Source organism: Myiozetetes cayanensis, unplaced genomic scaffold, assembly GCF_022539395.1.
Source record: "Myiozetetes cayanensis isolate MyiCay16 unplaced genomic scaffold, myiCay2020 scf1, whole genome shotgun sequence".
Lineage (NCBI taxonomy): Eukaryota > Metazoa > Chordata > Aves > Passeriformes > Tyrannidae > Myiozetetes > Myiozetetes cayanensis.
Window position 1 is genome coordinate 49053475 of NW_026086604.1, and position 26347 is coordinate 49079821.

At 42.4% G+C, this 26347-nt stretch overlaps 1 protein-coding gene across 1 annotated transcript; it reads right to left on the bottom strand.

Annotated features, from left to right (window-relative positions):
- Positions 1–15080: 15080 nt before the first annotated feature.
- Positions 15081–24202, bottom strand: TMEM200C (transmembrane protein 200C). The gene is made up of 2 exons (XM_050322209.1): positions 24044–24202; positions 15081–21935 (listed from the first exon to the last, which is right to left on the bottom strand). The coding sequence occupies exon 2, from the start codon at positions 21891–21893 to the stop codon at positions 20244–20246; it is 1650 nt and encodes a 549-aa protein (XP_050178166.1). The 5' UTR covers positions 21894–21935; positions 24044–24202; the 3' UTR covers positions 15081–20243.
- Positions 24203–26347: the final 2145 nt, after the last annotated feature.

Consider the following 26347-nt stretch of genomic DNA (forward strand, 5'->3'; position numbering starts at 1 on the left):
CTTCTAAGTAATATTTATCTTAGAACAAGATTGTCATGTTGGAAGTCAGGCCCATGCCTTGATTTATGCTAGAAATGTGTGATGTGCTTTTCTAACTTTTACTGCAGCAGTGTATGGGATTTATCACAAACAATTAAAGTAAAAAACAACTCTGATTAGATTGCTCATTTCCCAGTGGTATACTGTCCTGCTTATTTCCAGGAATACTACTTATATTTATGAGGTCAATATATCACAAACCTGAAACACTAGAGGAGCATGCAGAAAGAAAACAAAAAAATGCTCTAATAACTGAAGAAAATGACGTTATATTTGTCCACTTCAAGTACTTCATATTGACTTGATATTTGCCTTTTTTATACATGATACAATCAAAGTTGCATAGGACTGATAGTTCTCTGCTGGAGGCTTTTTCTTTTATAGTGCCTTTAGGTATTTTCATGAGCACAGGCATTGGCAATGTCTAATACAAAAGAAACTATCCAGCAAGCATGTAGGAATTACTGCTGGCTTTGTCCAGAGTATTTCTGCACTTTTTACTATCAGTCTTTTCTAAAAAATTATAATTTCTTGTGTACTCTCCCCTTTTGATCTGTAGCACTAAATACAGCTTATTTCTCCCTAGCATTATTCACAGAATGACATCTCCTTGCACACATATATTTTTATATATAAATGTGCAAGTGTATATAAATCTTTGAATGTTGGAGTATCGATTGAGTGGTGAGTCCAGAAGTGGATGCAGTACTCCTGGTGTGGCCTCACCAGTGCTGAGCAGAGGAAAAGTATCATCTTCCCCACTCTGCTGGCAACACTCTTCCTAATGCAGCCCAGGATACCACTGGCTGCCTTTGCTCATGTTTCTGGCTCACGGTCAACCTGGTGTTCACCAGGACCTCTGGGTCTTTTTCTACTTAACTGCTTCACAGTCAGCCCTCAGCCTTTACTGGTGCCTTAATTTGTTCCTCCCTAAAGGCTGAACTTTGTGATACTTATTCAGCCCCATGAGGTTCCTGTCAATCTGTTTCTCCAGCCTGTTGAGATACCTCTGGTGAATTAGCCACTCCTCCCAGTTTTGTTATCAGTAAAATTGCTGAGGGTGTGTTCTGCCCCAATATCTAGACCATTAATGAAGATGTTAAACAGAATTGGATGTAGCATTGGCCTCTTGGGTACACCTCTAGTTACCAACTTCCAGTTAGACTTTGTGCCACCAGTCACTACCACCTGGACCGTTCTGTTCAGCCAGTTTTCAATCACATTCATTCTTCAGCTGGCCAATAACTCATCAGCCTTCTCTGTGAAGATCTCCCAGGAAGCAGTGTCAAAAACCTTCCTGAAATTCAGGTAGACAATATTCACTGCTCTTTCCCTGTCTACCAAACATTACTCATTTTGTCCAAATTTGTCTTCACCTTAAAACCTTTGCTCCTAAAATACTATTCAATGAGTCAGGCCTGTGAAACTGGAGCATGGCTCTATGTTAAGTTAATTATTAGGGGCATGTGGACTCTGTAGTCCATGTAGAAATATCCCTGAGGTTAGTAAGGCTCAACCCTAGACATAGGATATAACTTCAATGATCAAACTGGAAGATTAGTGTGTATGTATTCTGAGATATGGCACATATACTGATATGTAAGTTGACATTGTCAACTTACTTCTTTCAAGATCAAAATATAATGGGGGGAGAAAAGGAGGAAAACTGACTACTTCTATACTATCCTATTTGTAAATGCTGCAGGAGATAAATCAGCCTTCCTGAACAGTAGAAGATGCCAAAGTATGAATAAGACAAAATATCACTTTAGTTATTATGATGCCATCTACTGGCTGTAATTACTTTCTTTGTACCATAAATAACTCTTTCCTGTTAAGGGTGCTGTTCAAGTATTTCATGCAACTTAAGTACTTTTTATATGAAGCTTGAGAGAATTACTAGAAAAACTTGTAATTTACATCTCAAAAATACTTTGTTAGCGAAACAGGTATGTGTTGATACTGGTGGTGTAGCTGCAGACCTTGTTCTCATTTGTGTGGAAGGAGGAGCCAGTTCTCTTTAAAACAACTACTACCACTGCTAACTTTCATCTTGGGAAATTGTGCATCTTTGACTTTAGTTGTGTGTTTAAATATCCCAAAAGGCTGGAGAGAGCTTGGTTTGTGTGCTTTTTATCTTGAATGGTTACCAAAGGAGCAGAATGTGCTCTTTGAAGATCAGGTTCAAAATGTATAGCGTGCCCTTAGCACAAATATAAAATATGGGCTCTTCAGGTTTTTTGACCTCTCTTTCCAATGAGCCAAAAGGGGAAACAGTTCAACTCTAAAGAGAATCCACTTCAGTATCTGTAGTAAGAGCCTTTTCCAGTGTGGACTGTTAGCCTCTAGTACTGGGCACTGTATGTGCTCACCTATGCCAAAGTGAAGCTGTGGATCAAGTGCTGCTGTGCTGAAGTTGAAAATATTTGTTCATTCTCTTTTATGCTGCTTCACTTGGTGCAGATCTGCAAATAGCTGTGGTCTACCCTGAGTGGTGAGAGCGCAGCAATCCTGCAGTCACACACTGTATTAAAATATTTGGAGATTTTTAATGGAAGGGCAGTCCTAATCCTGCCCTCTTCTGGCTACTTGATAAGTTATCTTTAATGACATGACCTTACTCAAGTTTCCATTATTGTCCCAAGTTACCCAGAAAACAGCCCATGTGCACTGTATCTCTGCATTTCAGCAGAACTTGAACCTGGTGGCATTAAGGTGACACACAGCTCCTGGCTCCTGAACAGCCTGGCTCTGACTGACACATGGGTATCTCTGGGGCACAGAAGAAGGTGTGCTGTTTGTTTAATTAAACTTTCAAGTGTTTTAGTCACCTGGGGCAGCAGGTGACTAATGGCTTGGTGTGTTTGACTGTGAAGCTATTTATGTCTGCTTCTGTCCAGGTGACACGGGCTGTCCTGGCCAGCCTCCTGCACTCCTCATGCTGTGAACCATATATATCCACCTGCTAAAAATGCTGTCATTGGGAGGATATCATTGGGATATCCTGAGTGGAAACTGAGCAAAGTGAACTCTAGGGCAAGCTTAAGGCAGTTCAGGAGAATTAGATGTGGATGTGGTGACTATGAAATTGCTTGAAATATCTAAAATTAGGTGGATGCATTTATATAACAGTGGATTAAATTGATTTTGTATCTTTGTGGGTTTTTTTTCTTGTGGAGGGTAGGGTAGGTGAAGGATTCAGCAAAAACCAAACTTCCTATAACTTGAATGGTCCATTTTTCTCACTACTAATTTAATACTACCACATGAAGTTGATATTGTTATCCTAACCAGCAGTGGGGTGCAGTGGTGGTATTTTCTTTGCTAAGTTTTGTTAAGATAATACTTGACACTCTTTTCTAAAGTGCATGTGTATTTGTGTACACATAATATACATATGTGTTATTACTCCTTCACTATTCAGGGCTTCAGAAAAATTTGTTTGGATCTGTATAAAGAATATGAAGACAGTTACTTTGGCACAGAGGTCTTCAGTAGAATTGATCTCTGTGCCATGCGTAAGAAGAAGCAGAAATCTGGTTACTACTATTGTGAATGTTCAATTAATGTGAGTTCCAGTGGTACAGAAGAGAGCAAAGAACAAGAAGTACTGACAGAAGATGTGGGAGAAACAACCAGCGAAGACCTTCCAAACAGTACAGCAAAGGCTGAAATAGGAGCAACTATTGCAAGCTGTAAGCTTGCCTCAACAGTAGTAGCTGATGATAAACCATCTGAAAATATTGCTGAGGCCTCTATTGCAATTAAAGAAAAAGAAATCAATGAGGCAAAGGGAGAGCCTGAAGCTACAGATGGGACTTTTCTTACAGCTGGAGAGATCTGCTCTAAGTCAGTACTTGGTCTGTTGCCAGCAAGTTCAGATGTGTTGAAAAGCATGGAAATGGAACAAGAAAAAGCAAAGATAACAGATGATAGCTTGCATAAAACTGAAGCAACGGAATATGCACCTGAACAGCCAACAAGTTTGGAATAAAGCTGTTGCAGTCCTTGGTGAAATGAACCCATGCTTGGTGATGGTGGAGAAGGCAGGCAACCACAGTGGGGCTGAGCTGCACTGGGCTGTGAGGTCAGGAGGGGTGGGCATGGTGAATCAATTTTTGGCAGAAATAAGCCTTTTTAGGAGGCTGACAGAACAAAATAGAGCAAAATCTGAGGGATACATCACTGAATATTATAATGGTGAAATGCCTAGCTCTAAACCTACACCCCTAGTGCCTGTGAGCATATGCACTATAAGGGTGAGTGAGCCCTGGTTTTACAGAATCCAACCCTTCAGTAGTCACACATTGATCTCAAAGTTGTTGCCATACACTTCTGGTGCTCAGATGCACACTGCTACCTTGGCTGAATTTCTATCTGTGCTGCTTCACCCCTTGCCCTGAGCCTACAGCTTCAATTTTGTTCTTTTCTTTGCCTGCCTTCTCCTTTCTGAGTACTGCCTAAAGACACCTTTTCTTGCTTAATCCCTACAGTTGTTCTGGCTTGTGACTTCAAACCATGATTACAACACCACCATTCACTGCATGTCTGTAACTGGTAGATGATTTTAGTTGTTGACACACTTTGTCAAGTAATGTGCTTTCCTCTGACTTAGTAGCTACTTAAAGAGAAAATTATTTTGCCTGATTTATGGGAAGAGTATTTTTGGAAGAAAATGATGTATAACATTGAATACTTCTCTTTATGGATTTGTCGTCCTCTCCTTTTCTATATGTACTGTTTTGGTTTTGTAAAATGCCTTGAGGAGGACACAAGGGACAAAGAGCGTTTTTCTAAGCTGAAGTTTTGGCTGGGGCTGAGGTTTCCCGGCTTTGCCCTCTGGCTGAGGCCCGAGCCGAGCTGTGCGCCCCCCGGCCCCGCTTTTCCCTCCTCGCACGGGGATGATGTTCCTGGTGGAGCCTCGCGGCAGCGACACCAGTAGATGGCACCGCTGGAGAGCCAGCTGCGGCGGGAAGAGACCAGCCGACTCCCGGCCCCGCGCTCGCAGCAGCCTCGGGCATCCTCAGAGAGGGCAGAAAGGAGCCAGCTGGGCACTTGAAAAATGTCTTTCTTCCCTTTTCTTCTCTACTTACACGTTGAAAAAGGATGTTTTGTATCTTAAAATCTCCTTTTTTTCCCCCTGTTAAAAATGTGCAAAAAAAAAAAAAAAAAGGGGTGGATCAAGAAGTAGCTCTCCCTCCCCATGCACAAAAATAGTAGTAGCATCAAGCATACAGTGTTTTGCTTCCCTACAAGGTGTGTGAGAATACACCTGTAGACAGAACGGCACTCTCCTAAATTAACATCAGGCTGTTCTAAAACTTGTTACCGGACTTGGAAAAAACCCAAAGCACGGTATTTGTGCCCTTTTCACAGGATGGGGGGTGAACAACCCTCCCCAGCCAGTCACTGTGAAGGAGGAAAGAGAAGGTCCTGCATTTAATGAACCTGCTTTGTACTTCCCCTGGGGTCTGTGTCAGATCCCTTGTGCTGCAGAGCTTGGCAGAGCATTTATTTTTGTGTCCCTGCATTAAAGGCTGTGGACTTTCAAAAGGCTGTCCCCAAATGGTCTTTTAAATGCGAATTCCAGCGTAACTGTTCTCAGCTTCTCTGGGGTCTTCAAAATGCAGCTACATTGCTCAGTGTTAGAGGAAGACTTCAAGGTTAATTTGGAGGAGTAGTTAAAGTGAGACCTCATAGAGCATCTCTGTGTTAGTGCATTTTGGATGGTTTTTGTGGTGGTGTTGTTTTTGGTGGTTTTTGTGGTTTTTTTTTTTTTCCCCCAGAAAAGTTTGCTTTAAATATACACTGTGGAAAGATTGTTTCTTAATGATTTTATTTTTTTTTTTTTTTAACTTCAGCAAAGGAGCAGCAGTGTCATTCGTGATAGGAACTGAAGTGGATTCAATGGCCTAGGACCAAATACACACTTTATAATAAGCTATATTTCTTCTTACTGAAATTGTTAATTATCTTTTTATAGACAGATGGCACTGGAGTGTAGCAAATGCATGGTAAACCTGAGCTCATAAACATTTGGGGTTTTAATGTGTACAGGTTCCAATTAAGTTTAACTCTGGCTTGGGGTTATTGTTATGATAGTAATTAATTTCACTTATCTTGGGAATATAGTTTACTTGTTTTGGTACATTAAGTTAGAATAAATACTTAAATTGTATCATTGTGATCTATCTTGACAATTTAGAATAGCACTTAAGCCCATATATGTAGCAATTTCACCTCTTTAGTCTCTAATGACAAGTCAAAATAAGCTTCCGTAATGCTGTTCCAATCATAACAGTATCTTTTCAGCTTTGTCATGGAGAATATAAAATAAGTCTTATGTAAGTTCTAGATTTTGTTGGTGCTCTGCTTTAGCCAAGGGGATCTATGTTTTTGTTCCTTGGTATTTCTTTTTTAATGAATTGAAATATATTTCATTATTAGACACTTGTGATGTAAGGCAGGTGGGAGACAATTTCTGAAATGAATATGTCTTTATAGTGCTGAAGTAGATTAATTGTCCTTCTTTATAACTACTGTGGGAAAGTTACACTGTAAAATTTAGGTCTAAAAGGGAGTTTGATTCCCTCTTTATGATCCCTGAATTTACTATTCTCTTTCTATGATTTTTTTTCCTCTTTATGGTCTCTAACTTGCCTATTTTTTCCCTTTGAGTAATTTTCTTTATAAGCACTAGGAGTTTATGTGGAAAATAAATGCAATCTCCTAATTTCTTCTAATTGAGTTTAGCTGAATGTAACTTGAGTTACTGAAACAATGATACAACACTGGAGTTGGAGAGAACTTATAATAAATATTATCCACTAAGTGTGACTTTTTCTCTTTGGGAAAGTACTAAATGATGAATTGCACTGCAATGATGAGTATTTTCCGAGTAATTTGAGAGGAGGCTTTGACAACAGCATCTCCCTGTGTCTTGGCTGGTTGTAATATTTGGCTGGTTTAATATTTGTTAAACTAGCTATTCTAATAAACAGGATGCAAAAGCCAGAGGAAGAAGTGTTCTATAAATACCTCATCCTGAATACTGTTACTGGTTGCTATTAGGCACTAAAGATCAGATGAGCCAGGGTTTTTTTCTGTATGTTATGTATTTTGCAGGTTAAATGCAACTGAGCAACAGCTTTATATCTGAGGTTAAAATAAATAAAGATCATAGTGATTTGTCCAGCTGCCTTTCCTTTCCCGTAGTCTTGTACATATAGAGAAGAAAGCAGAGACACCTCCTTCTTTACCTATGCTTCCTGTCGGGAGGGTGCCAGCCTCTTCTCTTGGCACAGCAGAGCCCTCAGAAAGGTGGTAGCTTTAAGCTGGAGCCCTACAATCATCCTGCTTTGGATATATTAAATATTTGACCCTTCAGTTAGGAGTAGGACATTTTAGGGGTGAATAACAATTTGATCTTTTTGAAGCATTTTATTTCCATGTGTGTATTCTGCTTAATTCTGTGTGTCATTGGCTTCTAGGGTAAGATGTATTACCAGGGTAGAAGTCTTACACTGTCTCTCTGCATGGAGGTAGATGGGAATAATCCCTCAGTTTGAAACCCTTGCAAAAAAAAAAAAAAAAAAAAAATCCTAAATCCTCTGCTTGGCAAGAAACCTTGAAGCAGATTTTTGCATGGGCCCACACTCTCGTTTTATCACCTTGACCCCCAGCTGAAGGGCTGCAATTGCTTTGCCAGGAAGGAGGCTTGCTTATAGCACTCTAGATTGATGGTGGGGTGGATCAGACAAAAACTGTGGATTTTATTCTCTGTCAGGAAATGTTCTGTTTCTTTCTCAACATATTGTATTGAAACTAAAAGCAGATGCAGAAATCAAGGACAGGTTTGACAAGTATTCCTGTTGAAAAAAACCCCATGTCTTCAAATTTTGGTAAATATTCTCTTTGTGGAAGAGGCTATTTAGAGTTAGAACCAGGACAAACATGGAAGCCCACGAATCCTAAGCCATGTAATTGTATTGTACAATTTCCTTCTCAAAAGGGACTCCCATATGGGCTTAAATCCAGGCTTAACACCTCTGAAGCTGGCTTCTGACCATGGATTTTGATCACTGACTTGTGCAGCAGAAGCACAAAACAAGTCTTATAAAGAGAGTCTCTGTATTAAATCAGAGTGTACTTTTCAAGCTCATGAGAGAAAAATTAGTTATTTTATTAAAACAAAAAGAATTCAGGCATTGAATGTCCACCCAGGGCTTTTTCTTTTCCATTGTGTAGATTGACTTTTAATCTTAAAATTAGGAAACTGCTTTTAAAGCTCAGTTGAAAAGATTGACAACTGCTTTCAGAAACATTAGTTAAAATTATTTTTATTCAAGTTGCAAGATGTGGGATGTCAGTGCTTGGATGAGAGGTGGAACAACAAATCGTATTTTTAAACTGGCCTTTGAACTTTCATTTTCTTATGTAAAGAGAAATGAGCATCTGTATGTGATAGTAGTTTCTTTGAAAATCCAGCATTTATTATCTGCTGGTAGGTGCTGATTCAGCTTTTATACAGTTGAATAAGAAAAAAGTAATGTTGAATAAGCATTAAATAGTGACACATAAAGTAAATATGTCAGGGAGAGGCAATTATACTGAGTTTCTAACTTGTAAAGTTTATGGGAAGTTTGACTTGTCTCTTTCTGAGCCAAAGAAGTTGCTGAACTCTGCTTGTGAGAAGTGGAGACACAGAACTACAAAATCATTTAGGCTGGAAAAGACATCCAAGATCGTGTCCAACCTATGACCAAACACCACCCTGTCAACTGGACCATGGCACTCAGTGTTGAGGATTTTTTTGGGTTTTTTTGCAATAAATTCTGTTTAGGTAGAGGGCTAAGCTTAAGATGCTCTGTGGTTCATAAACACTCTTCAGAATTAAATTGGTTTTAGGTTAAATCCTGCTCAGGCTCCAGCTGAGGCAGTGCCATTGGTGACACCAAGGTCTGATGCTGATGCTATCGAGATCAAATCAAAATCCCAACTTGCTGCATGTTTAAGGCTGTTATTGACAATGGTTGGGAATTCTGTTTAATGGAATAAATTTAATTGAGAAATGTAGATATTCTTTTGCACAATCAGATATTTTTAATGCTTTGCCTCCAAATACAGGATCTTGATCTGAGCATGTTGCTTCAGAGAATAATTAATTCTCTTATCCACATAAGATCTATGGACTTGATTCTTGAGTCTTAACCCAGGGGGTGCTATCTCCTTGTGTTTGGTGATCTGTGGGAAATGTAGTCCCAGCAGGGACCTTTGCCAGAAAACAGGGAGCATGAGGGAGCTTCAGGAGACTCTGCAGCTCTGCTGGCAACAAGGTTTTCTTCTCTCAGCTTTAAACTTGTGGAAAAGGCATTTTCACTCTTGACTGACTTCACTAAAACCCCTAAACAGTTTTTGAGTCAGATATTGAAATGACCTTATCTACTAATTTCACACATAAAGTGCCCAGAAATGATTATTTGTAGAAATAATCAAGTTATTTTGAAACAAATAAAATACAATTGAAATAAACTGATATTGAAGCAGTATAATTTCAGCCTGAATAATTGAAACCCTTTAGGTACTGTTATGAAACACTTTACAAAGTAGATTTGAGTTATAAACAAATACGTTTATTTTTCAGGTTAGGGAATACTCTTAAAACTCAATCACATTTTGAGCTTGGCTTAAATTTATATTTTTAAGATGTGTTTCAGGGCATTCTAGCTTTTGCTGGCACCAGAAAAACTTTAAATGCACAACAAGTGATGTTAACGTACCTCACTATTCCAGGACCTTAAGCTTTGACAAAAAAAGTATTCATCTCCTAAAAGATGGACATCCTATTGGCAGTGTGTGTTTTATTTTTTTTTCCTTCCTTCTCTATATCTTAGTATTCACTGAGGGCAAAAGCTAAGTATCTGTTCTTTGGTATATCTGCACATCTTATCTCTTGACTTACCCTATTCACCAGCCCCACTCCTGTGCTACCATCCATCTTGGTGGCTGCAGGACTTGCAGTGACACCATTCTGGTTTTTAAGAGTAGGAAGGGAGAACTATTGCTTAACTGACCAATGCTTTTGTGCATCAAAACCAGGTGCTAATGCAGGTGAAGGTGGTGCCTAAAATCAGGTGTCCCTCACCCCTTCATAGCCTGGAGAAACTGCTAAATCTGCACATTTCCTTTTCCCAGTGCCAGGAGCACACCTTTTAGGAATCTGCAAAGTTTATTCATTGCCCCATTACTAGACCTTCTTTTGACAAAATCCTTTTCCCATAGCTGTTTATTTTCTATGCTACTCTTATTCTTCCTCCAATCCAATAATCCAGTTTGGCATGGGATCCTACACTTCTACCTCTTCCCTTGATTTTTCTGACTGATTTTCCTAGCTGGAAACTTTTCCTCAGCCTGTTGGTGCAGGGCAGGATGCCCAGCATCACCCCTTTGAGCTGGTAAAGGCTCTGGGCTAGCTCACTTTGGCAGCCTATTAGTCTGCTGCTTGCAAGGCCATTTTGCTCTAGTTTGCAGAGTCCCTGTTGCAGTGGGGGCACTGAGCCCTCACAAAGTCCCTGAGCTGCTGTAATCCTACTCAGAATAACTGAGGAAGTGTGCTGCTGACTCACTGCAACTGGAAAGTGGGGTCAGCACAAAATGGGATTGCAGCAAAGGTACTGGTGAGCATACATCAGGGCCTTGCAGAGCAGCACTTAGACAAGCAGTATCCACAAAGTAAGGTGTAAGATCAGACAGAAGGGGCACAGGTTCTCCCTGCAGTCTTCAGTTCACTCAGATGATGCAGAGAAGCAGCAGCAGATTGTGGGATTTGGTGTCAGGGGCTGTCCCATCTCAGGCTGGCTCAAACCTTGGAGAAAACATAAACATATCAGCCAGTACTGATGTGTGTAATGGGTGCAGAGAATGAGGAGAGAGTGGAGGCTCTTTCACAAGAGCATGTAGTGATAGGACAAGGGGGAATGGCTTTAAACTGAAAGAGAGCAAGTTCAGATTATCTATTAGGAAGAAATTCTTTACTGTGAGGTGGTGCAACACTGGAACAGGTTGGTCTGAGAAGCTGGCAATGCCCCATCCCTGGAAGTGTCCAATGCTATGATGGATGAGGCTCTGGGCAACCTGGTCTAGTGGAAGGTGACCCTACCTGTGGCAGGGGAATGAAACCAAATGACCTTGAAAGTCCCTTCCTTAAACTTAAACCATTTAACCCTTTAACTCAAAACGTTCTATGAAATGATACTTCCATGCTGCTGTTCCTGAGAGTGCTGGGCTCCTCTGCAGGGTAAGCTGAGTCAGGCTGAGGCTGCTCCTGCTACCAGTGTCCCTGTTCCTCACTCACTAAGGGACAGTCTCTGTGCTACAGCCTGCAATTTTAGGAAATACTCCACCGGTCTCTGGGGGCAACATCCATGCAGGACACAAGGATGCACCAGCCACAGTGGTGGAGTCTGAAAGCAGCAACTTACCACTAAGGATCTCCCTCTATGGGAAACACTCCTGTCTTAAGTTGGGCCCTTTCTCACGTGCCTGACTTATGATGTCGTACTGGTGGGGAGAATTCCTCTCTTCTTTTAAGGGGGCTGCAGGTGGGCTCCTTGGTATTGCCTTCAATTACTATGTGGGTTTTCTTTTTTTTTTTTTTTTTGAGGCAACTTGTGGCGGGTTCAATCTGACTCCCATTTCAAACAGCTCTGATTACTCTGCCTTTAAATCACTGCTGCGATGAGATCAGCTACTTCCTCATTGCCATCTCCATCTATGACACCTGTTTTACTTTGAGTACATATGTTACTCCATGTGTTGCAGCAGAATTTCAGTTTTTAGCATTTGGCTCAGCTCTTTGGGCTATGTAGAAATAATGTCTTTTCGATGTGCATAACTGTGATGATTTATTTATGTCGTGTTGCTGCAGCATGCAGATTCAAGCACATGTAACAATTGTTTCCGCTCTGTACAGTAACAGAATTATTCAATTAAACAAAACCTGATTAAGTTGTAGCCCTTTACAGAGGAGAAACAGAGCAATTCTCAGGACTCTCCTTGATAGAATGAGACTTGCTAATGCTTCTATATTTTACGATGGTAAAAACAGTGCAGAGTCATGAAAACTACAATCCCTATGTTGATCAAACACGGATTTTTTCAAGAGAAAGCTGCATTCTTCATATTGCTTCCATTTACTATGAGTAATGCAAATAATCTATCATCTCTTGTGGTAAGAAGGAAAGCAAAAAAGATGAGGCAATTCAGAATCATAGTATGGAACAGTTATCAGCATGTTTGAAGTGGATAAACTACTCACCAAGGCCACTTGAAGCTCCTGCTGACAAAAAACTTCTCCATCGCCCACAATGCTATGTGTATTCCATTTTTGTGTCAAAGAAGAAATGTTTTAGGAATATCTGAAGATACTTAGCAGGTAATCTTTATTTTCCCTGCGCCTTCTGAGTATTGCAACTGCTCAGAAAAGTCCACAACTCACTTAAAAATCATTCTAAAAATTTATGCCCTAATTTCCTAATGTTTGTACATCTTGAATCTACCAAAGTATCTGAATATCTGAACACTGATGTGGTGGAAATTTCATTTCATTCAGGTCTAACAAGAAACTGAATTTTGAAATGACAATTCTAATTAAAGTATCTGTTGTTGATTCAAAATTTTTCTTGACTCCCACAATTTCTCTAGGCTGGGATTAAAAAAAACCACTTGTGTTCACTTTCTTTATAAGTTTTGCTGAAACACATAGTTCTATTATTTTTAGGGCAGCAGAGTTCCCTGAGTATATCTGCCTAAACTGTCAGTGAGATTCATTTACAGCTGTAAACTGAAACAAGACATTCTACTGAACATTTTGATACTTACTTCCTGGCATTGGGTTGAATGTACCTAATACAGTTTGCCAGAAAACATTGCTGTTGAGAAATCTGTTGCCTGTATGAGAATTCAACCTGCTGTTGAATCATTAGGCAGCATAAAATGTTTGTTTGGGTAGATGACTGGACCAGTTTGCCAATGAAATGCAGAGCTCCTACAGAAGCTGTGATGAGCGAAGCCAAAGCCAGCTACAGGTGGAAGCAGCCAAGTGCTACTGACCAGTGCTTGGTACAACTGCAACATTTTGTGATTCTTCCTTTTGTCCACATTGGACAACCAAAAACTGCAAGGATGGGTGCAATTGAAACTCAGTAACTTGTTGCTTTGCTTGCTTTCTTCATTAATGCCTTCTTGGTGACATTGGTGGTGATGCAACCTGCACTCTTCTTGGCTTCTTTTGCCCTTTGGGTAGCTCCTGGGGCTTATTAGGTACTGTGCTGGCAGCTGACTATGAACCAGTGATGTTTAAAAGCTGTTGACCTTTCACAGTTCATCATTTGACCTTTTCCTCTTTTTCCAGGTTGTCAGTGACAAGCTAGTACTAGCCAAATGGCTACCAAGACGTAACACTGCTGCAGCACCAGGAACTTGCTCATCCCAGAACTATGTTACAGCTTCTATTTAGGTTTTCCTTCTGTGTGCCAGAATGTTGTTAGGAAGGCCTTCTTGCCTTTTTTTGTGTGTGTTAGACCCAAACAGTACTCCAAAGAGTGCAATTCCTTCATTTAGGTGAGAGGTAGTTTATTGGTCTAAAAGAAACAGCTTCCTTCCACAGCTTGCTCATGGTGAGAGACGGTGAAAGATGCAGCCTCAGCATCCATTCTTGTTTCAGTTCTGCTGCTCCAGACGCTGTACACATTGCAAAGACAAACACAAGGGTAAGAACTGTTCTGTTTGCGTTTTCAAGCCCCAAGGCAGCCTGTAGTGTTAATTATGTTAGCAGTGCCAGAAGACAGTTTTAAGTTTTTGAAACCCAAAGAGCTGCTACTATCATCACCTTATGCTGTGCTACCACAGTGAAGTAATAAGCACTGTCAGACTTTACCTGTTCTCATTTTAAGTTCCTCATTTGAAACAGAACGTCATCAGCTGCCTTGTATCACTTGTGTCCTTAAATATTCTGCAGGGAGGTCTTGCTAAGTTATTTCATGTAATATTGTGTTTGATGATTCTGAAAAACAGTGAAATAGATTAGCACTTCAGTGCATCAGGTGCAGAAAGAGGCTCTTAAACCTGAAGGATGGATCTGGTATTGGAGGACAAGCATTCAAGGCTCTGTTCCACAGCAGGCTACTCGCACAGTTTGGAAACACCACTTAGAAGCATGATACCAGATGCTGTCATCACTGCATACTGATTGCCTATACACTTCTCCCTTTAAAAAAAAAAAAAAAAAAGGTGGTCTTAGCACACTTTGTGGCTGTATCTGTGCCTTGTTTTTACAGAGGAAGACAGTCATGCTCTGTACCCAGGTATGTTAGAGAGAAGTACATTAAGGACTGTGAGGTTATCTGATGCTCATTTAATAGGGACTCCATAAGCATTTTAAATAATAGTTTCTATTAGACTCTGAAACCAAACTGCATTTCTCCAAAATGAGTTTTCACTGTAAAGTCAGTGAAGAAAAAACATGCTACAACCCTCAGAGAAACCTAAAGTACACTCCAGAAATGAGAGAGGAAGGCTAGTTTATGGTGTTGCAGAAGGATCATATTAGCTCATTGGAGATTTATCCTTATGGAACTGACTCTGGTGACCCTTAGGTGCTTTTGCAGGAAGTTTTTTGTGAGACTCTGCCACAGGTTTCTGTGCTGCTCCAAGGTGTGAAGGGAGCTGCACTGCAAGCTGTACCAAACCACCTCTGCAGTCTTTAGCAGCTCCAACTCTTGCCAGAACTAATGGTCATGTTCTTAAGTCCTGCTCCTTTAGAAATGGCTGATTTAGCTTTTGGCAACAAAATGGGAACTGTACGGCATGGTCTCAGCCTGTTCCCAGGCAGGTCAGGGAGGATTATGCCAAATCTTATGAGTGATGAACAAAATGTAATCCAAGGTTGTGTGATGGTGTTACATCATCTTATCTTATGCAATGGTGAACGTCTTCTCTTTTACAGATCACAGAAAATAAAATAAAAAATCAACAAAACAAACCATGATTCATCTCAGTATATTTAGATATATCATTAAATACTGTGAAGATTGTTTGACAATAACTATACTCTGATCTTGTGGATTATGTTTTCTTCAAAGTTGGAGTTCATTTAAACCTTTATGAAAATAAAGTATTAATCATTTGGATGCTAAATATTCACCTTTTACTTGCCATTTTTTGCTTTAGCTGTGAAGCTTAGTGTGGAACAAGGTGCTTTTCAAAAGCCCAGCAATTTCTCCTCATTTCTACCTTCCAGTCTGGGAGTATCAGCTATGTATGCTCACTAGAACCAGATTTGTCATGGGGAGAAAGGAGAAGGAAAAAAAGAAAAAGTAATATTCAAAAATCTCAGACTGAAACTTCTTTGTGCAGAGGATGATGGAGTAAACCCAGAGACTGAGTTTTTAATAGTGATTTTTTGATGTTTGCTTAGTTTGAATCTCTTCGTACTTTCACCAAAGAAGCTTTCTTCTCATTGGAATTTTATTTTCAAAAGAATAACAATAGATTAAAAAAAACCCCACCTTTAAAAGTAGTACTGTGGCTTGACTGTGTCTGTCTAATTAAAATGTAGATAAAAGACTAACCAGTGGATAAGCACAAGCCATGCTTCTCTTGTTCCTGAATTATCCTGTGATCCAGTTAGATCTTTTTTAGTAGCCTAGTTTCCCCATCCAAACTCCAATGCCATTTCACCTAATTGTGCACGTCCACCTCCCTCTTCGGAGACCCCTCCAGGGTCTCCACATTTACAGTGAAAGCTAAATGGCAGAACATAAATTCTAGTGTGCTTACTTAGACTTTTCTGTTTTGGAGCTTTTAGAAGCTGTAAATATAAAGTCTGGCTTCTAAAATGAAATAATAACAGTATACTCCTCCATAGAACACTTCTTTCCTCTGGCTGTGATACCCTATTTATCCTCTCAGATTGTGCCTGCACATGCTGTGCACCTTGTTCACTGTTTCTAGGCCCAAACTGAAAAACAGTAATTAAAGTGACCAGGCTAAAGCATTATGTTATTGCTACGACAGTTTTGGAGAAGTGATAGAGAAACCTTGTGTTGTTGGGTTTTTTTCCCTAGAAGAAAAAAAATGCCCCCAAAAATCTGTACTTTTATTGACTATTATTTTACTAGTCAGCTACCACTGAGCACTGGTATTTTGTGTGGGTTTTGTGTAGAAAGAAAAACTGTTAAACAGTATCAAAAGCTATTCCTCCTACTGAAATAAAATAAGATTTATCATTCTGCCTCCTCCATTACTTTTAATAATAAATGTTGTTTAATTGAAGTCATATTGCTACTTCTGTGTAAACTGTTTTTGTTGTTATGAAAGTATATAACAATCCATAAAACCTGTGTTTCAGACTGCAGACATAAAACTGTGTTAACAGTTACCCAATTCAATGTTTGTACATGCACTGTTGCTCATTGTTGGACATCATCAGTCCTTGAAAAAGCTGTTAAAAATGTATCTAAACAATACAGGGTAATAAATCTGGTCCCTTGTAGATCAGCTGATATGTCAACAGTTGGGGATTTTGATAAATCAGTCTAGACAAGCAAGCCAGGTTAACCCAAGGATTTTAAATACTTTGCTAGCCAGTGAAAACTGAGCCAGAACTGGGTTACAGTACGATCACGTCAGCAGCTTCTCCAGAGTCCTGAGGATTTTATAACAAACAGCAGAATGACTGAAGTACAATCAGGGCATTTGCCTGTCCTCAGACTGGTCCAAACAGCATCTATACTCATAATGGACAGACGCAGTCTTCCTTCTAGTGATAGAAGTATTCTGAAGATTCAGGCAGAAATTAACTTTCCTCTGGAAATTTTATATAAATATCATAGCATTTCTATGCTAAAAAACCAAACCAAACCACATATTTCTAAACCAAAATCTGATTTTTCCATAGCAAATAATTATGGCTAGGTATTCCAGCTTAAAATACCTTCAGGGATATACCTTCTTAAATACAGAGACTAATGAATCCTTCATAAACATAAATACATTTTTAAAAATTAATTTAAAAGAGTGCATTGCTTCTTAATAAATGTGTGACAGGCCATCTTTTTCTGCAGAATGCAGGCAGGTGGATATGGGTAACTCGAGGCAGCTTCTTTTCTCTTGACAAAGACTGTGGAGGAAGCACTAGGTGGCAGGACGCTGGGGATGGAAGGTTAAAAGGAAGAGACTGGATTGGAGGAAAATGCATAAGCATGCGACAGAATGTACAAACAATGGCCAAGAGGCAGCCTGACAGTTTGAAGAAACAGTCAGGGCCAGTTCTGAGACTCAATAATCAAAGCACAAACCCCAGTGTGCACATCACCTCTGGGCATCACCAGGAAAGGCTCAGCTCCTTACTGGCTGCTGTGTTCCTCTCCAAGGCTAATGGTACTAACAGCAGTCATGATTGGTGCACAGGAGTTGAATTTCTCAGTCATTTTCCAACATTTGGGTGTCAGACTAACTTGCCCACCCTGAATTTTAAACAAAAGCTTCTCACTTACAGCTCCATCCCTGTATAAACTGCTCAACAAATAGTTTCAACTAATAAATTTGCAAAAATAATGACTTACAGAGAGGTAGCTTTCTCTGCTTATTAATCTATATTTTACAAATCACTTCTAGCTGCTGTTACTAAAAAATACATCTCGACTGATGAAAGTTCATGTTTCACATCTTTTTTTGGCAACACAGGAACAAGCTATAGTTCTTCTTATTAACGTGAACTCTGTTATAATTTTGCCACTCAGAAAGCTTTGCAGTAAATTAATCAACAGAATAATTACTGGCCTGCTTTGTTTCAAATCAATCTAAGGAGTAACCAGAGGTTTTTTTTAAAGTTGCCTTCTTTTTTTTTTTTTCAGAGCACACTGTAGATTCAGATGACTGAAGAAATATTTATGAAGACTATTTTAAAAAGCGTATTTTACCCCTTCTCAGAATAAAACAAATCCCTGTTACATCTTCCTGAAGACTCCATGCCCCTGTAAGTTGTACACAACTCACCTTTTCTCTTGCTCCTCCTCTAAAACCTCCATGGAGGGTTTAAGTGTGGAAAATAACAAACAGGGTGTCTTCAGCTCTGTCAATAACTAGCATCTCCACCAGCACCAGGGGATCAGATGCATCTCATACATCTTTCTGGAAGTCAGAGGAGAAGGAGCAGAAGCACATGCCCGTGGAGAACTGAAAGGAAAGCCCCATGCAAATGCCAGCGCCAGCTGAGACACCTGCTCATCACTTCCTGTAGTGCCTAATGCACCCCATGCCAATCCAGGCAGTTTTACAACAGATTTTTGCCAGCTGTGTGCTAGCAGTTTAATAGCAAAAAATGCCACAGTGAGGTTCATATTGTCAGTGCACTGGTTGCCACTGACAGAAGGAAAAATATTGCCACTTGGATATCTCTCTTGTTCGAGAGAACAAGCCACAAGCACTTTCTGCTTCTCCTGTTTCAAGACTGACATGACAAATTTTTTTCTTTTTTTTTTTCTTTTAAATTAGCCCTATTTATTACAGAATTCTGCTAGATTACTAAAAGCAATTGTGTTTAATGACAGTCATATTATCTGTCATAATGTACTGTAATGTTAGTAAATATGCAACTAAGTATTTTAAAACATGAAATCACATGAAAAAATTTAATTGCAGCATAAAGACTTCTGTCTGTTTACACTGCTGTGTTTGTTCAATGTGGATTTTCCTTCCTATAGTAGGAAATGCCACATCCATATTTAAAATCTGAAGTATTGACAAAATCTTCTGAGCACATAAAACTGTTTTGGCAAAATATGAGTGCCTGCCGTGTTGCAGCTATGAAAATGAAACAGCTCATCAATTTACCAAAAATCTGCCTACAGACAAGGCATTCTTCAGGAAACCTGATGCTTTTCTCATGCAGGAAGAAATCCTCACCATGCTAAACTCAGTGAAAAACCTCAGTTGACTTCAATACAGCCAACTGCTAAGAGGCTGAGAGGGCTATCATTAATGCTTCAAAATTAATCTTATGCACATGCATTCACGAACAGGAATTGTAACAGTAGAAACACTTGATGCAACAGTTATAAGGGAAGTGAAAAATCAAGAAAGAAGATGGTGCAGTTTAAGATTAATCTGTTATTCACAAAAAACCTAATCTGAATAGAAGATCAAACCTTTTAATTTTTTTTTTCCTTAGCATGTCAAAATCTTACGTTTCTTCACCTGTCTGTCACAGAGCACTGTCAGAAATGGAGATGGAATCTGCTAACTGAATTACAGTGTGGTTTCTCAGAGACTGAACCAGTATTTATTTTGAAATTACATCTACATTATTAATTACCTACTTAAAAGTATAAGCAAAGCTTTGGCCTCATAGCATCTCTATAATCTTTCACAGTATAAAATCAAACAGTTTAATCAAACAGTTTCTGATACCTGTAATTACTACCAAAATAAATGACTTATTTTTTATGGAAGTTTTGTTTGTAAATGTTTTATTAAAAAAAATCTTTTAATGCTACTAGTCAATACATGTGTAATAATACTTTAATAAAGTATCATGTAGTAGTATGCATTTTGGATTCAGGAATGTCATTGTTTTAACTAAATCACCAGAGCTCTGTTCTGCTCCAGTCTCTTCTAAACTGTTATTTTTTTTCCCAGAATTTAAACAAACTCATTCTTTGTCAAGGTACATCATCCTTAAGGCCCCGCAAACTTTTTAGTGATTGAACCAAAACAAAGATAGAGCTCAGCTTGCTTTCTGAAGACCATGTTGCTTTTGAGCTTAAAAAGGTGCCTGCAGTGTTCAAGCAGCTAGTGGCAAATCAGCAAGAAAGAAATCAGAGGAGAAGAAGGGGCACTTGGAAATCAAAACAGTAAAGTGCACAGCTATACCGTCTGAAATTGTATTAATCTGATCCAAAGAACTTCCTGGACTGTGGATATTTAATACAATTTGGTTTGCATGAAACATACAATCACGATCAGACAGAAAGGATTTTCTTTTTTCTTCCTGAAGTCATCTACAGGATTTAAGGAATTCAATTTTCAAGGGTAACATAGTGCAGCTCTTTGGATATTGATTGGTTTCCTAAGTCCACAAGGAGATGAAGAAGGGGGGAAGGTGTGGAAGGGTACAAGGTGTCCTCGTGCCTTCTCTGTTTTATTTAGATGCCAGTACTCTCCAGTTCCCCATCCTCCAGCCCTAATGCAGCATGTGACCTAGAAATCATAAAGAGTTTCTCCTTATTTGTGTACTGTCTTTGAGTTTGCTGAGATTGCTCTCCTCTTTGTTCTCTGCTGGTAGCCTTGAGGGGGTCCGTCTTCTCAACTGGTTCCTCCTCACAATCCTGAATTTTACTGGCTGCGGTGTTGGCAACTGACTCCAAGGAGGTGCCTGCCTCCTCCAGGTGGCTGTAGCCCTTATTGCTGCTGGAAGGCTCAGACTGGGAGCTCTGGGAGTCCATCCTGGTGATGGCAGAAGGGGCTGAGGGGGGTGATCCCCCCAGATCCAGAGATTTTGAGTAGCTAGAAGATGCCTTTACCAAGAGGCTGGAATCCAGGACCCCACTGACAGCTGGTGACCGAGGTGGCTCAGGGAAAAGGGGACGCTTGGCATCAGGCAAACAGCTGATGCTCTGCCGCCTGAGAACCAGCTTGTGCCTCTTTGTCCCACAGCCTCCCTCGATGTGGCTGCTGCTGAGGTTGGTTAGGCTCAGTTCAAACTCCCCCCGAGGGATCTCCTGGGCTCCCCGCTCACCAGGAGGTCTGCGCCAGTCTCCCCCTCCGGTGCCCGAGCCCAAGGGCAGGAGGGCAAAAGCGCTCAGTGAGGAGCCAACGATGGAGCTGGCTGTGCTGCACCGGTCGCAGCTCTCTGGTGGGCTGCAGGGAGGGCTGGTGACAGTGCGGCCAGCAAGGGCAGCACGCTCCTGGCAGATGCTGTACACGGCCTCAGCCAGGCTGGGTGGCTGTGGTGGGGGGCAGAAGGAGGAACGTCGTGGTGAGGACACCAGATCTGGTGGGGAAAGGGAGACACCCAGTCCCGGTGGCCAGGAACTCTTGGCCAGCATGGCTGCAGCACCCAGGCCTTCACCACCAGGCTTTAGCTCCAGGCCCCGGGATTGCACGTAGTTGACAAAGCCATTGAGAGGGGCCGAGTGTGGGGTGCCTCCATCCTTGGCCCGCAGGCTGTGGGCATCGATGACTGTGGAGTAGAGGTCACGCAGGTTGATGATCTTGGTCTTCTTGTCGCGGTTCTCGTGCAACACCGCGTTGGCGCAGATGAAGAGGAAGATGCCGATGCCCATGATGAGAGGGCCCAGCACCTTCAGCTTGTCTGAATGCAAGTAGCTTGAGAAAAGACGGAAAAGGAAACCCACTGAGGCCTGGGGGGATGAGGAAGTTGGGGGGGACTTTGGGGACCCACTGGTGGTAGTAGTGGTGGAGGTATTGGCTCTGGGGGGTAACTCTGGATGGATCCCTGCTTGCTCCCCTTCCTGGCTCTGGGAGTAGTTCTTGGGAGTGACACCTTGAGATGCTAGGTGCCTGCCCGCAGTGATGCTGCCTTCTCTGTACACCTGGCTGGGCTTTGGCCAGTAGCCCACCACAGCCAAGGCGATGCCCACCAGCAGTACCAGGATGCCACAGAGGGCAATGAGCCCTGAGAAGGAGCACAGCTTGAGCTTGCCTTTCACCACAACCACGTCGTTCTTGCGCTTCTTTTTGGCCTTGCGCTTGCGTTTGGGGACTTGGCTTTGGGGTCGCAAGGGGTCCTGTTTCCTAGCCGAGATCCTCAGGAGGCCTCCAGTGGCGATCATGGCTGGCTACCAGTGTACTGCCCCCTACGGCCACTCCAGCTCCTGCAATGAAAGGGAGAAGAGGATGAGAACCAAGGGCAGACCTACAGCACAAGAGATGCCTCTGTTTACTCTTCCTCTTTCAAAGTCCTGCTAATTAAAACCCTGAACAAGTGGGACAGGAGTTGACATCAACAGGCAGATCTCCCTTGCCCACACAGCTCCTGTGAGTGAGAAAGAGACAGGCAGACCAACAGCATCAAAGCAGCCACGTGCCCCACTCTGCTCTTGCCAAACAGCTAATTAATTTCTTTAGACTCCAGGTAAATCATAGAGACAGTGCTATCAGCTATCATAAACAAACAAACAAAAAAATGATCTCTCTGGTCTCAGAGGGAATTTGCAAAGCACCAGAGCTCAGAGGATGCCGAGCTCCGCTCCCTAATATGCTCTGGGGTTACACTGCACACTGACTGTAGTGATGTCATGCAGGTTTGAGGGCGATGGGGGAAATAAAAGCAGGAAGGCAGTATATTTGATCTATAGATACCATTTGTTTCATTACACTACTTACACTTACTGGAGGGAGGGTTAAACGTATTACCTGTCTTGCTTAAACGAGTGGGAAAGGAATTACTGTAAAAGGCACAAGGGAAACATCTGAACACTGGAAAGTGGTGCCCTGTGAAAGTTTTTTCCTAGCCATTTGCACTTGATCTGCAATATTATAGAAATTCATCTCCAGCCTGCGGTCCAGAGGCATCTCTAGTTTAGGAACATGTGCGATGCTCCAGGTAACTGTTATGCAACGCAGATGAATTCATCCCTCACCCATCCCCACCGCCTCCCGCCCTCAGAAAGGAGAGATGGTGGCTGGCAGGTAAGAGATGCCAGATCAAATACTATTAAAAGGAGGAGTGAACCCTTGCAAGTCACCTCGGGAAAGCATAAGGAGTGCTTGCAGGGAAAATGGCAAGGGACAAAACATTGAGCATTTGTGGATTTTTTCTTACTGGAACATCAGAAGTCATCTCTCTGTTTCAGTGATCTGAGCTATAAACGACAGCATGTAGGAGCAATTCCTGCACTGTTGCAATTCTTTTTGGAATGTATTTCTTAATGCTACCAAGGAGCAGGATCCCCTCCCCCCTTTCTCTTTCTGAGTGTCCTATTATTTTTCCTTTGAGGGGCAAAAGATGACAGCACTGAATACGACTCACCAAGTTCAATTAATTGCACTGAAAGGCGATTAAGTAAGCACCTAAAAAAAAAAAAACAACCCTAAAACCTTGCTCCTCTTCCCCTGTTCAGCCTTTAAATCTCATCTCTTTTCTTTTCTAATGCCAGATTTACCACGTATGCAGTAATATTGTGTCCCATTTACTCTGTTTGTATTTTCCCCAGAAAAAAAGATGGGTGTTGTCAGCAAGGACGTTGTTAAATTACTCTCCGAGGTGCTGCATCCTCAAAACAAAGAGCAGATTTCTCTTTCCTATAGCTGAACTGTTTATCCAAAAGAAAAAAATAAAAGACAGAGAGAGCATTTTGTTGATTCAAAAGTGTAATTATCGGGGCATGCTTTGTTTTAATCGACGATTCCTTGATCTCATTTTCTGCTCCCCACTAGCCAGCTGCCCTTCTCTCCACGCCGATTCCAGATGGTCATCAGCTCCGAGGAACGCTCCCAGTCCGGCATCGCCTGGCACTTAGTTTCGGCGATGGCTGGAGCAGCGTTCGGCAGGAGAAGGAGACCACGGCCAAGCGGACGCAGTGCCATGAAACCACCCAGCCGGGACCCGCGGGGGCTGGAGCCACATCCCGCACGAACGGACCGCCACCCTCCTTCCTTCACTCCCATCCCGCCGCCGGCTCCTGCAAAGAGCCCGCAAGCACCACCACGACAAAGCTTTGCCCGGCAAAGCCCAAATACAGCTTTGACAGTGCTAACAGGACCCGAGCTAACCCCATCCCCTCGGGGGTTCAGACACGAGGCTCGCCGGGCTCCTGCTGCTGGGAGCGCCGGCATCAGCCCCCGGGGCTCGCTGGCCGCCGCTGGCTCCGGCCGGTCCGGCCCCGCAGCTCCCGCCGTGGCGGCAGGGCGCCGAGCTCCCCGGGGGCGCCGGTCGGGTGTCGTCGGCGGACGGAGGACCCGGGCAGCCGCGGTCACTTACCGGGGAGGGCCGGGGAGAAGTCCGCGCGGGAAGCGGACGAGCCGCCGCGGGGAAGAAACTTTCCTGCCCGAGCGGGCATCCCCGCCCCGCCGCCGCTCACGGCCCCGGGCGGGCGGGCGGCGGGGCTGGGCCGAGCGCCGGGCGCCCCCTCGGCCCCGCCGCGGCCGGCTGCCTCAGGGAGCTCGCCGGGAGCGCTGCCCCTTCGCCGTGCCGCATCCTCCCCGCCGCGGGGCCGCCCCCCGCGGCAGCGCGCCCGCCCTCCCGGCGGAGCCGCCGCCGCCGCCCGTGCCGGTGCCGGTGCCGGTGCCGCCGCTGCGGGCGGTGCGCGGCTCCGCGGCTGCCGGCCGGACCCGGCGCCGTTGCCAAGCGACGGGAGCCGTGACACAGGAAATTGCGGCAGGGCGGCCGTGCCCGCCGCCCCCGCCACCTGCGCACCTGAGGCCGCCGCCGCCGCCGCCTCGCCCCGCCGGCCCCGCCCGCGCCGGCCCCGCCCCGATCGCCACGACAACCCTCGGGCTCCTCTCCACCTCCAAGTGATGTCTGGGCGGCCTCAGGCTCGGCCACCTCACCTTTGGTGTTTCCCCCCCCCCCACGCCCAGGTTTGCCGGAATGCCTAGGGGCAAAGTCAAGAGGCAGGTGGAAAGGTGAAGGAAGAGGACGAGGAATAAAGTGGCAGCTGAGATCCATCAGTGGTGTTCACCCAGAACCTCTAGGTTTCAGCAGAGACGGGGGAAACAATGTTCTCTTTTGAGCTACTTCGTGAAAACCGATTCAATTGAAGCTATCACCTAAGTGAGACATAATCTAACACGTCCCGTCACACTGCTGCACTTGTTCTGAGAAGGAGATTGCTGCTGATTGCTTTAGTCAAGTCTTGTTACAGGTCCACCATGATCTAGAAAGGCAAATCTATGTCAGTAAATATAGAAAATTCATCCCGTGGCTTGGGTTTGTTCCCTAATGTACATAGCAGGGTTTGCTGGGGGGCGACAGACTGAAAAACTGCTTTTTTGTACAGTAGCCTTAGAATTCTTTTGAAGCTGGACTGTGACCTAGCCTGGGCCAAACTAGCTTTCATCTACCTCTATGTGACCTCTTGCGTAGAAAGTCTGTGAATAAAACAGCCTGACAGAAACTGGAGGGCGATAAAGAAAATTGTTAAGGTGTCAAATGGTGTTTTTAAAACTAAAGGATCCAACATAGATTGGGAAAATCATGAGAGAGATTATGCACATTCAGTTAAATTGTATATATTCCAGCCTCAACAATTTTGCCATTCTATGTTCACCCAGACCATGCTATTTTGTGTCTTTTACTCCAGCCATCAGTGCCTGGTTTGAGAACAAACAAATCCTAAAGCTGCACATATGCATTTTAATGTCATTTGCAGTTTGTCTCAGCAAAATCATTTGGGACACATTTATTTCAGTACATATATAACTTTTAGTTATGCAACAGGCTTGAAATTTAAGATTTATTATTTAAGAACTTCTTTTAAACGTGTGCTTTGAACAGCCTCAGTGAACCTGAGTCTTCTGACATTCAGTAATTTGCTTTGTGTTCAGCCCAGACTATCAGAGAAAACCAAACATATCACATCTGTTTCCACTGGAGACCTGTATCACATCAATAATGCAGCATCACCAGACTCTCCCTGAAAGGCTCTTCTGCTAGAGAAAGAGGAAGAACAAGAGTAATTTTTTTAAAGGGCAAAGAGCTCTTTTCCCTATCTGAGTCATATTTTCTATTTCTGTCAAACTAAACCATTCTATTTAGCTATCTTCTTTATACAACAATCTTTTTTACATATTTTCATTGCTAAAGTTTTGAGTGATTAGGCTATCATCACATTCACAGATTTCAAATTAGTCTCAGCAAAATGTGTTGTAGGTGAGGGCAAATCCTGGAAAACAAGAAATATATTCATGTTCTTGGATGAAAAGCTGCCGAAGGTGTTGTTCCACGGTAGCTATTAATGTAATCTTAATTTACTCAACATGGTAAGGACCAGCTGTACAATGGCAGGCTGAATCTGTCAGAGCAAGTTATTTTGCAAAGTTTCATGTCCCTACCTTACCTGCAGATTCTTCTTCTTGTTTAAAAAAAGGCATTGGGAGCACTAATGAAACTTTTTTTTTTTTTTTTTTAGTTGATATGGATTTTTGTGTTCCCAGAAGTGGAGTGGTTGCTAAAGGCAGCTTTCCTAATGGTCTGATTTACTGGTTGCCGGAGTGAATTTGTAACTGTGTTTGCATCAACTACTGTGCACTGCTGACAGGCTCAACTCCTGCCTTAGTTGCATAA

Coding starts and splice junctions, on each gene's coding strand:
- TMEM200C (XM_050322209.1), bottom strand. CDS start 21,893: ATGATCGCCACTGGAGGCCTCCTGAGGATCTCGGCTAGGAAACAGGAC.